The sequence below is a fragment of the Macrobrachium rosenbergii genome, chromosome 45, assembly GCF_040412425.1.
Source record: "Macrobrachium rosenbergii isolate ZJJX-2024 chromosome 45, ASM4041242v1, whole genome shotgun sequence".
NCBI lineage: Eukaryota > Metazoa > Arthropoda > Malacostraca > Decapoda > Palaemonidae > Macrobrachium > Macrobrachium rosenbergii.
In genome coordinates this window covers 17,065,207-17,077,899 of record NC_089785.1, presented here as the reverse complement: position 1 = coordinate 17,077,899, position 12,693 = coordinate 17,065,207, and the positions used below count along the sequence as shown (strand labels likewise).

The window sequence follows — 12,693 nt, the reverse complement described above, 5'->3', positions numbered from 1 at the left end:
TCAGTCAAAATGCTATAAATAAAAAAAAGTTATTGTACATGTATGTGGTATGTAAGCTATACAGTTTTTATCATCTATACAAAACAAGTATTACTTAACAATAGAAAAATATGTCTATCATACATGGAAAGGAAGTAAACCTATATACTACAATACTTCTATTTATGATTAAAAAGATAAGTGTCAAGAAGTAGAAAAATAGAGAATTAAAATATATTGTATTGGTATATTATAAAAAACAATTGGTTCAAAATAAAAAAAATGAAAAAATAACTGTGACATGTTTCTTTCCAATGCAAAGAAACAATGAAACTGTTTACATTTCTTTTCATTACTTTTCAAAGTCTGATGCTAAAAATCTCTGATGGTCATTTTATTAAAAACGTTTCATATGTGGCTTTACAAGAAGCGACTGGCTCGAAATACAACTGAATTGAAGTGTGGTTACTTATATATATATATATATATATATATATATATATATATATATATATATATATATATATATATATATATATATATATATATATATATATATATATATATATATATATAAACAACAGGGAAGGCATACATTCATATGTCACCACAGCTTCTCCGGAACTCAGGAATTCCCACGACATCATCGACACTGCGACCATATAATGAAAAAACCTGATAATTATAATACTGCACACGGGTCCTGAGAAACTTGCATTGCAAAATGAAAACATAACATGCCTCGCATGATATAATGTTACAAAAAAGAAAAAGTCCTTCCTTCTACAAAAAAAAAAAAAGTTTGTTATTGAGTTGACAGAACTTTATCTGATCTGTTGATGGAAGAATACATTTTATGTGAGGGACATTCATATACGTGATCCTGTTGGCATGCACTTCATTCAAATGTATAAAGAGCGTTGACTGGTCTTGCTTTTACCCTTGCGAAAGAGTCGAGTAGATTTGCATTCAACTGAGCCGAAGCAACAATATACTCAAAATCATCCCTCGATTCAGTTCGCAATGAGAAGGTCACCATTAGTGGTTCTCATACATGACACATTTGATTCTGACAAGAGTCGCGTGAGCGCTGGCTGGAATATTCGACGCTCACGCGAAAATATTCGATGTATTTTACTCTGTTAATAAAAGAAAAATAAAAATTGGTTGAAACTATGTACAAGACCCTAACTTAAGATTAAAAAATAAACAAGTTACTAAATATTACGTCAGACTAGTTTTTAATATTGTTTCATCTTTTTCCTTCATGAGAATACAAAAGCAGATATTGCGAGCGGTTGAGAAGAAACTCGACAGATTTGCACATTCGCAGCAGCTCGAGCGAGAAAACAAACTTGAGACGCGAGATTGAAGAGAGTCAGTCTCGGTACCTGTCATACCAGACTCGGCGTATACGATGCGCCTCAATGCACGCGAAGTTTGAGTTCACAAGCAACACTTATCTCATGAGGCATCACAGAACAAGCTGCTCTTGCTTTTTGACGAGCTTCGACATAATCAACAAAATGACATGAAACAATAGTAAAAAATTTTGAGACGGGGAACGTTAAAGTACGATACAACATTAAAACAACACTGCCTGCATGTTTCTCATTGGTATATTGTAGAGTTATACATTCAACAACAAAAAATACGTCTTTTACTCTACGTTCAAAGGTTTTGGTTATGATGATTATATGCGCCGTTAGAACCATTGCACCAGGGCCACAGGAGAGGAAGAGGAAGAAGAAAAAGGAGACGTCCCTTTAATATTCCTCTGTGACATAAATCCTTTTTGATCTGTTCACGGATACTTTACAAAGGGACTGACTCTCCCATTTAGCCAAACTGTCACCAAGTCATCACTAAGAGGGAAAAATGAACTTTTCCTACAATATTAATTTTGGTTCCGTGAGTATTAACCTTCGTGCTAATTACAGAAACTATAGCCATACATACTGCTATGTAATTGTTCAATTATACGTCACTTCCATTCAGTTCTGAGAATCTATACTACAAAAACCTAATCCACGTGGGAGGATAAACATTCTATTCATTTTAGCAATAGATTGGGTTACTGACTTTTCGGAACAAGTGCTGTTTACTCCAGCCAATATGAATAAAAACATCTCGATAACATCCTCTCTTCTGAGACGGAAATGGGATTGCATATGCTCCTGAAGAACAGACTTTATGAAATGGTCTTCCTGAAGTAGTACCTTTCGTATTGACTACCGAACAGCACTTTTTGAATTACTAACAGTGCAATTCCCTCGCAGAGGCCAAGATACAAAGGTTCCAAGGCAACTTTGCATGTTTAATAACTAGACATCCCTACAGAAAACAATGTCACTTACAGCTAAGACATATGTCACCCCACTAAATGAAACAGATGCCGCCAACGTCACCTACATGGGATTCAGTCAAGAATGCTTCTTATCCATTTTCTTGCATTTGCTTGCAACTATACAATATCAAGTCTTGATGGCATGACATGTGCCTTAACCGAAAAGCAAAACTACGATAAATTAATGAAGAGAAGAAAACGTTCAAGTTTGCAACAAAGAAATATCAATTGAAATCTCATTCTCTGTCACAACAAATACTGCACATGAAGACTTATGCTCCTGATACTTGAGACAAAATCGCTCGTAAAAAAATCATTTAAAAGTAAGTCCAAGATGAGAGGAAGCGTTACAGAAATTACATTTGAGAATTCTCAATCTTTTTGGAGTTGAAGATGCAGCTCAGAAGTGCTTTCCTTTTGGGCTTTGTACTTTGTTTTCAAACCTTTACAAAGAACAACGAAAAAGAAATGAAAAACGTTACAAAGAACAAATGAAAAAAAAACTCAAATTTTAGAACACAAGTTCTCAGGAAACATACCATCAAACTTAAACTATACCAGCATTTAAAAGAATACATAGCTGTATCAGAAGGGGGGAAACTTGTTTGTAACAGTTCTTGTACAATAATTGCTACAAACCAATCCCGTGTTAGCACACAATTCTCACAGAAAGAAAACCGCTAACGTACAGATCAGATTTTCTGGGCAAAGTTTTCATCACGCTTAATATATGTACAACTAGAGGTATTATATCACTAATACCTTTGTAACCATAAAACGCTGGTATATTGAGCATTTTTATGATGACCATAACAGCATTTGCAAAGCTGCATTACAGTGATTCACAAATTGCCTTTGTGATGAATATTCTAACGTGGGTTTTTTTAATTTTTATTTTGAGAAGAATCTTTCAGTGATAAATCAAACATACCTCTTTGACTCTTCCTTCAGAAGACAATTTCTTTTCAAGGCTATTACAGTACAGTAGAATCTAGAGTAAGCAAAGGCATGGACTAATGACACACTTAGGTATCACTACTTTAGCAAGCAAGAAAATGCCCTCGTTGTTGAAGCACACAGGTGAAGACTCCTTCAGTCTCTTAAGTCAAAAGCTCACGAGGTAGATGTTGTTGTTTTAGATGAAGCTGGCCTTGTGCCAGCACGGGCTCTGGCTCCTGTAAGCTGCCCGTTTGATCCTGATGTCAGTCAAGCACGTTGCCCCGTCGGATGTCGTCACCCTGGCCACAACTCTCTTCCTAGGCTACAGATATGACTGTACTTCCTGTACTAAGCCCTAGTTGCAATTTAATTTTCTATGGCACACAGATGGTTAACACTTGATTCACTCGGCTCCTCCTCCTTCTGGTCATAGAACAAAACTAAATTGTCTTTCACGCTTAGTGGGCCCAAGTACATCCTAGGCGACTGGCTGACTTGATTGTGAGCGTGCAGAACGGAACCCCTATGACAACTCGGGCAATGCAGACATTTCCGGCAAATCTGACAATTCTGCTTCTTCTGCTGCGACGAAAGCGGGGGTGAGTGACAAGAGCCGCGCGGCACCGTTGAAGAAAGAGGTGTAGAAAGCTGTAGCTGTTTCGTTGGAAAGAAGACACCACACTCCGTACATCATCGCCACCTGCACCAGGCGATGAAGGATGTGCATTCTGCGCATGACCTTCTTGGCATAGGGGACGGAGGACAGCTCTTCCTTCATGATGTACTGTTTGCAGCCTTTCTGGTAAGACTCGATGTAGTCGTCCCAGTCCAAGTCTGAAACATCGAAGTGGTAGATACTTTGGTCTGCTGGTGTCAGGCTTTTCCAGAGATTCTGGGTCTTTGTAGTATGGAAAGTCCAGTCTCTCAGCATGAAGTACTCTAGTGCACTCACAGCCTTGACCATCTTGTTGCACAGTTTCACAGCACTGAAATAAAAACATGGCATTAGGTACTTTTTCAAGGTCAAGAATCACCTTCATGTCAACAACATGAAAATGTACTCTCTAAGCTGTGGAAATTTTGAAATATTCATCCTGGCTATCACTAAAGGCAAGAGAATCTATTCTAACCAGAACATTTCTCAAGTGAAAAGTTATCGGGAAGGATAATGGGTCTTTACTCAGCTCTTTTTCATTTACTAAATGAAAATCAGAAATTAACATAAATATCCTTCACTGTTGAACAGGCTATATGCAATGAACATCATCAAAATATACATAGACTTCAAAGGCCATTCTATTATTGCGTGTGTTATCTTTTTCTAATGTCACGACTTAATGTAAAACCATACGTTAAATTCATCGACTTACATAAAAAAAAAAACAAAGAAACTCTGAATCAACGCAGTCAGTGTATGACTTGTCTCTTGCCAGAGCCATCCTCTGGGCCTTTGATATCCATACTTACATGGGCTTCTTTCCAAGAATCTTCATGATGAAATCAGCAATGTAGGCAGGTATGATATTAACACAGTAAACGTGCAGCTGATGCATGAACTTGGAGTTCTTGGGTGATCCATCTGGATACCAAAGGGGAGAGTTGAATGGGAAAGCCCGGACGGACCTCTTCAAGTAATCCTGGAGGGCCTTCATGGTCAGAGGCTTCTGGGAGCCGGTAGAGCAGCAGAAGATTGGAACGGTGTCAGGTCTGTGGGAAGAAATGTACCTGTGAGTTTTCTCAATGATTCTTTCCGCATGCATCGAGTTATCTTTTGATGGCGTGTTTGTCTTGACTTATTTTTTTATTAGTATATTGTTCATCTTTTCCCTGCAATGTTCTACTCTTGTTCTTCTCTTGTGGGCATTCTGTGCTTTGGAAGCTTCGATACCAAATTAATGAGCTTTCCTCTTGTTTTTTATATATGTTAATTTCGAATAATAATAATAATAATAATAATAATAATAATAATAATAATAATAATAATAATAATAATAATAATAATAATAATGTACTGTATTTTCTTAAAAACTGCTCCCAAATATCTCTCAGAATAAGAGAAATATTGCATTTTCCAGACCCATTCCATTAATTGTAGGACTTTTTTTAAAACTGAATTGAGCTAACATCATTATTACTACTAACACCACAATGCTCAAAATAGAACAACAAATAAAACCTGTATTAGTGCTTCATGCACAAGAGAAAGGAACAGAGAGAAAACCTTATATTCGACGCCATGTAGAATTTGTCAGACTAGTCCACACGGAACTGTCAGATTTTAGATCATGACTTTGGTTTCTAATTTAATGAAAACGACAGAAATGCGTGACCTAATATGAAAAAATGCTTTCGTGTTGACCTTTCTTTCTTATGTAACCATTTATTAAAAGTGCTGAGTTATAACAGTTTACTATACTTTCATAACTGTAAACAGTTTTCCTCAGCGGTTTACTATGAATAGGACTTACTCGGCCAACCCTGGTAGTAATGAGTGTCAAAGTCATTTCTACTGAAACGGAGTATAAAAAAAAAAGTTCCATTCAAACTACAGAACTAAGCGAGAATTAAAAGACAAGCATATTTATCTTATTACATGCAAAGACAATGAATGTCAAACGTTAAAATTTTCACACTGACTTGTATCTTTGAACTGCTGTGTTCCAGGCAGCAACCAACATCAGATTGATGGGAACATCAACGGGAATGAAGTCCAGCTTGATGTCATCCCTGACGTAGAGAGATCGCAGGACGCCCTTTCCCATTCCTACGAGAAGTCCAGTGAAGGCGAAAAGGTTGTCCACCCATCCAGGCACTGGCTCCAGCCATGATCCACATACTGCAAAGTAAAATGTCAGTCACAGTTTAAGGTGTTCTCTGTGGTACTCTAAACTACACTTGCTGTCTGTTAAAGTATTAAAGCTCAGATCACTCTCTGTGGTACTCTAGACTACACTAGCTGTATCTTTCAAAGGATTAACTCTCAGATCACTCTCTGTGGTACTCTAGATTACAATAGCTGCATCTTTCAAAGGATTAACGCTCAGATCACTCTCTGTGGTACTCTAGACTACACTAGCTGTACCTTTCAAAGAATTAACGCTCTGTGGTACTCTAGACTACACTAGCTGTATCTTTCAAAGGATTAACGCTCAGATCACACTCGGTGGTACTCTAGACTACACTAGCTGTACCTGTCAAAGCATTAACACTCTTTGGTACTCTAGCTGTATCTGTCAAGGAAATATCACTTAGATCACTCTCTGTGGTACTCTAGACTACACTACCTGTGTCTGTTAAAGCAATATCTCAAATCACTCGCGAGTCACTCACTCAACAGATGGAAAACCAGCTATTTTGCTAGTTTTTTTATGCAAAAGTTTCATTTAAGAGAATGTTTTTCAGCAAAGGAGATGCCTAAGGACTTCGCTACATGAATGCAACTTCACATAAAAAAATCAAGTTAAATAATGGAGAGCCAAAAATGGAACTAAAAAGATGAAATTTATCATCACACAGACTGTTAATTTAGAAAGAGGCAACAGTTCTAGCAAAGTCATGGGTTGTTCCAAGCCATTAATTCTTCAACTGAAGCCAAAGAAATGCGTTCTCAATAAATATTTCCACTCAGACATCCACAATCTCAACCTCTGATAAAATGATAGTGATGTCACTTTCAAACACAGAAAAATGCATTTGACTCAGGGCAATAAGCATATCCGAGGGGCTATACATTACATTCTATTGTACTCTCTTTCTGTTTATTTCTTGGCAATAAAGAACTAAGGTTAAAAGACTCACCGATTGAAGGTCTAATGACAGCAATGGGAAGGTTTTCACCATCGTTGAAGAGCAGATGCTCTGCCAGGGCTTTGGTGTAAGTGTAAGTGTTGGGTCTGGGCTCGACCAAGCGAGGAGTGATTTCTTCCAAGAGTTTGTCATCTAGCCATTCTGTCAGTTGAATGAGTCGTCCTGGATCCATAGGTGCTGGATACAGATCTTCGTAGACTTCTTGAAGGTGGCAGTTGGCGTACGCTGTAGACACGTGCACCAAAGCCTGTGAAAAATATCTTGGGATGAGTTTATCTTACAAAAATTAAATAGCAATGTTAGTCAGTGATGGAGATCTGCAGCTCATAAAATATGAATATTCTTTAGAAAAAGGCCAGAAAATCTAAAAAAAAAGCAACAAAAGGTTACAAAATAAGGACAAATTATAAAATAGCTTTAAAGTTAAGTATACTTTAGTTTTACCAGACCACTGAGCTGATTAACAGCTCTCCTAGGGCTGGCCCGAAGGATTAGACTTATTTAACGTGGCTAAGAACCAATGGGTTACTTAGCAACGGGATCTCCAGCTTATTGTGGAATCCGAACCACATTATAAGTGGTGCAGTAGTGGTTATGCTGCTTGCTGGCTAAAGGTGCATAATAACTGAAGGGGTTGGAATGAGCGGAGTCCCACTAAGCAGTAAATTGTCGAGGAGACTAAATACAAACTTTGATATCTACTCATGGTGAGTAAGTCCCCAGGAGGGAGGTAACCGATCCTGAAATTTTCAGCTGTTAATTCATCCAAGTGGGGATCCTGAGCTGGAAATACTGTAGATCCCTGTAACTCATACCCAATTTGTTATCTTTACTTGGATCATGTGAGAAGTTATTCCTTTAATCTGTAGTACTATCTATACTACCTAATTTGCTATATAGTAATTTAATCTCTATCAGCTTGTCTGAACAAAGAAATATTGTCATTAAAAGGACATAAAGAGGTAATGTATAACTTATGCAATGACCTTAATGAGAAGAACTGTTCCGTGTCAAGCCTGACCTATAGGACCTAAGGATTGCCTCCCTCAACCAAACCAAAAGAGATTCATTGGCAATCCTCCCGCGAGGAACAATAATGGACGCAAAAAGCCTGGACAGTTGGGTCTGCATAAGGTAACCCCTTCAGTGCACCAAAGCATTGCTTTCACCTGACGAAGCAGCATCACTGTCGTATTCCCACACAAGTGACAGCGTCAAGGTAACCTGTTCGAATGCGGTGCCATTGATCCTGTAAGAAACTATGAGGTTCTCACAGGATTGATTTGTTGGTTTACTAATGAAAACGCTGCAGGCAACGTAAGACCAATAAACAAAATAAATAATAATAGCATTCGGTGGCTGTATACACTAACCTGCAAGTTAGTCATTTTCTTGGCAAGGCTCACGACACGTTTGGTTCCCAACATATTCATGTTGACTGCAACACGCATTGGCTCCTGAAATTGAAGGATTGAAGGATTGAGCATTATGAGATTCGCCAATAAGCAGTAAAATGATGTCAGTATTATGCCTTACTGGTATTTGCAATATAGTTCATGTAATTCATGTTATGCACTATCTCTTCACACGATGAAATGTTCAAGCAATGTTGATCAATGAATCCTAGACATGAGCAAATCTCTAAAGTTTCATATACTGATTCTGCTATTATTATTTTTATTATTTTATCACTATTACTATTATTGATGGTGTTGTTTTTTATTGTACTGTATTACTGTGTTTACTAATATGATTACTTATTATTATTATTATCTTTAATGTTATTATCATCACTGAGACTTGTTTTTTTCACTTTTTCGTGTTTGGCCCTCTGGACCTGACTTCTACGTTCCACCTCAGGTCCCTAGCAGGAAATTAATTTGTAGGAATCTGTTTTTAATTTCTATCAATTTTTAATATGATTTTTGTTAATATTTTTACTATTATTCTCAATAATAATAATACTGTCATTACCAATAATACAATTACTATTTTTTTTCTACTACTACCTCAGCAACTGTGTGATATTGCCAATTATCATTTTTATCACTTTAACTCGTGTATCCAGTTTGTGTGTATATACTGTAATGCCTTTACTTTGTATAGTCCATGTATATGGACTCGTACTGAAAATAATGATGATGATGATTATTATTATTATTATTATTATTATTATTATTATTATTATTATTATTATTATTATTATTATTATTATTATCATTGGAGAGGACAGCAGCAGCTTACTGTGAAATTAATGGTGGCAGCGGCGTGGAAGAGAATCTGGACTTCTTCGGAGAGACGTGCTTCGTCCTCGTCAGTGAGCCCCAGGCCCTCCATCGTGATGTCCCCCTTGACGGCGAACACCTTCTGCAGCACCTCCGGCTGCGTCTGTTTGATTCTGTCGAAGAGCTGGAAGCGAAAGGGAAGATTCAGATTAACGCTCGCCAGTCCAAGGCAGGGGAACGATGGTGCGATAGGTATCCACGACCGTTCGGACTTTCTTGTTCGTGTTTGGGGATCTTCAAGTTAAATGACACTTCCAAAAATTAGCAGGTTGTAAATTATTCGAGATGATTAACTCTTAAAATATATATATGTATAAAAGCTACACTTAGAACTGATATACCAACATGATTTTACAGAAGAAATATCACAGCAAAAGTTTTTGATCGTAAGTCTCACTGAATGGGGAATATTGAGATTTTTTTTTTTTTTTAATCTAACTCTTGGTATACACAGAGTTCTCGACGCGGACACTATAAACAAGAGAAGCTATGACGACACAGACATAACGCAGACATGATTATAACAGGCAAGAAATTCAGTTAACCTTTTAAGGGAAGAATGACGATCACTTTTTTGAACAGACACAGTAACATCTAGGGTACTAAATTTTAACAGACACAATGACATCTAGAATACTAAAGCCTTCTATGGTGTGGCTTCTAGGGACAGCCTATAATATGTATCTAGGACCTCCGTAAGCAAAGGAATAGGTGACACAACAATGAGAATCGTGAAGGAAATCGACTCATTTACGTAAGCTGGGAAATGGGAAGGCAAATAAAATAAATAAAAAAGTAGTCGAAGACGCCAGAAGCGATACAGTAGGTTTTCGAAAAAAAGTTTTACGAAAATGACACAGATGGAAAAGCACTGAGGTGCGGAAGTTTATGTACAGGTCAAAAAGGCTACAGAATAAAACCTTGGAAACAAAATAGACATTGCTACGTAAGATTCGTGTTTCATTTGACACACACAAAATAAAGCAAGGAAATGCATCTCAGATCAAGATACACGTAGACGCCACCTGAGGGGAGAAGAACTTCAGTCAGAGATCACACGTGGATTTTCTTTCCATTCTCTTTTGTTTTTAGTCTTTCTTCTTCTTCTTTTTAATTTGACGAGAAGTCAGTGAATACAAAACAAGCATTACCATAAAGCAGAATGAAGGTCCACGTGTCATCCCAGGCTATTAAGAAACAACTCATTTCGAAAGACCAGGAGAGCATTACAAGGGTCACAGTGAGGCAGTCCTTTGGTCCTGAGCGTGGGGAGAGGTGGGTGTGATGTCATGCAGAAACAACATGGAGACACATAGATTAAAATAAACTTTTAGTTATACCATCACCGGCTTTTATAGCAATCATATATTGTCTATGGCATACAAGCTTTAATTAATATATATAACTTCCCAGTGAGGCATGGTAGGGCGGACTAAAACCTCTCGTTCGCGTCTTCAATCTTGGTGAGATTTGCAATACCACCACAAGTTCGAGGCCACGACTATACTTCGCAGACAGTTTCGAGACGCCACGTCCCTTCTTTACTGTGATTTTGCAGTATTGTCCACAATGAGGAGGAGACGTGACGTCTCGAAACTGCCTGCGCAATAAGGTTTGTTCCTCCAATCTGAGGTTTTATTGTCGCTGCAGTTTGGTACTAAGCCTCTGACTTGAAGATATTTACTTTGGGTCCAAAACTAACGATTTAAAAAGTAAGATTTGTTGTCAAGTCATGGTGCCTTGTCTGCCATCAGCCAGTTAGATCACTAAGACTACATAAGCACTGTTGTTGATCCTAGGACGCCAGGCGTATCGACCGAAGGACTCCTCAAAGGCTTCGGACAGATCAGGCGTAGGACTCCAACTGCTCTTGGGCGTTAGCAAAGTTACAAAGCTGATGATTGGGTGCAAAGTTACCAGTTTGTCTGAGTGTCCCCTCAAGAGTCCTCCCCCGAGAAGTCTTTAATACTGAGCACTTTTCTCCATCGCTTTTGTTTTTTATCTTTTTTCATTCATTGGATGTTAGGCTGCCTCTACCTGCCTGTGGAGAGCCCGCACTTACCGTAGTCCTCTGGTTACTTGCTCCGGAGAGAGAGGACGAAAGTGATGGTTCAAAAGGACCCTACAAAAATGATGATAATTGGAGTTAACATTCTGAGAACATGCTGGTCAAAATCAACTGAAAATGGGAATTCGTGCCCACTATGGGGATATATAAATATATATAAAAACTGCTGGCTGCCTTCATGGCGAAAGTGACGGGCTGTTTTCAGGCAAGAGCCCGTGCTGGTTTGTTCTAACACTGCGAAAGAAAATTGTGATGATAGGTGGAATCGAAGTACGTTATATTTATACGTTAATGCATCAGGGTTCAGGAAAAAGACCATAAAAATAAAGTTGATTAACGCGGAATAACGTAGAACACTTTCACCATGAACGCAGCCTTGCCAGGGAGTGTGTTTGGTGTGGATTAAAGACAAAAATTTCAAAATTAAAACAAAAGAGGACAATGTGTTGGTAGACCCACTGACAGGAAAGAAAGGGCAAGGAGAGAGAGAGAGAGAGAGAGAGAGAGAGAGAGAGAGAGAGAGAGAGAGACTCAAGACCAACCGCCCGAACACTTTCAGAGACCAAGGTTACAGATTGTCGGAAGATTTCAAAAGTAGTTGTAGCAAGTAGTCAGGTGTGTAGTTAGTACTGGAAAACATGTTTGTGATTAATACTGGAAAATATGAGTGAAAACATTTCCTTAAACTGTGATGACCATCTGTATTGATCATATGTGAGTGATTGTGCGTGTACAGATGCACTGGGATCAGTATGAATTTGTGTATGTCATAATTCACTACCAAATATAATGGATGCAAAACATTTGGCTGTTGATACCGTCATTGTCAAAAGCACGCACCGTGCACATAGCAACATTAAACACTATAAACATAACAATACAGTAAAAAAATTGTTATCTCACCATAAGATTTGTGTATAATGTAAACACAGGGATTCAATGAATAATCTACACCCGCAGCTTGACAGGACACTATTATGAAGCCTGCGTTGGAATACATGAGTTGCTAAAAGCTGGAATGTCACATTACATTGCCTTACCTTATGATACACTATCATCTATCTCTCTATCTATCCATGTATCTATCTATCTATATATATGTGACTCGCACAAACATACACATATAAATTTATATATATATATATACATACATATATGTGTGTGTGTATGTGTGAACATATGTAAACCACACATGTACTGTAGAATAACAAGTCATGCCATTCAATGATGTTTATTGGTACAACGTCTATGATCAGAAGTTCCTCATT

The 12,693-nt window shown here is 37.8% G+C and overlaps 1 protein-coding gene across 2 annotated transcripts in view; it reads right to left on the bottom strand.

The window, feature by feature from the left end:
- Positions 1–2,282: 2,282 nt before the first annotated feature.
- LOC136829721 (putative fatty acyl-CoA reductase CG5065) overlaps positions 2,283–12,693 on the bottom strand; it is a 69,299-nt gene continuing 58,888 nt past the window's right edge. The window contains exons 2-8 of one of the 2 annotated variants that reach the window (XM_067088524.1): positions 11,420–11,479; positions 9,317–9,481; positions 8,446–8,529; positions 7,064–7,319; positions 5,903–6,101; positions 4,733–4,972; positions 2,283–4,251 (exon numbers count right to left, since the gene is read on the bottom strand). In XM_067088524.1, the coding sequence (XP_066944625.1) occupies positions 3,789–4,251; positions 4,733–4,972; positions 5,903–6,101; positions 7,064–7,319; positions 8,446–8,529; positions 9,317–9,481; positions 11,420–11,479 (1,467 nt within the window). In that variant the 3' untranslated portion in view covers positions 2,283–3,788. The remainder of the gene's footprint in view (positions 4,252–4,732; positions 4,973–5,902; positions 6,102–7,063; positions 7,320–8,445; positions 8,530–9,316; positions 9,482–11,419; positions 11,480–12,693) is intronic. The other variant, XM_067088525.1, reaches the window with a different exon arrangement.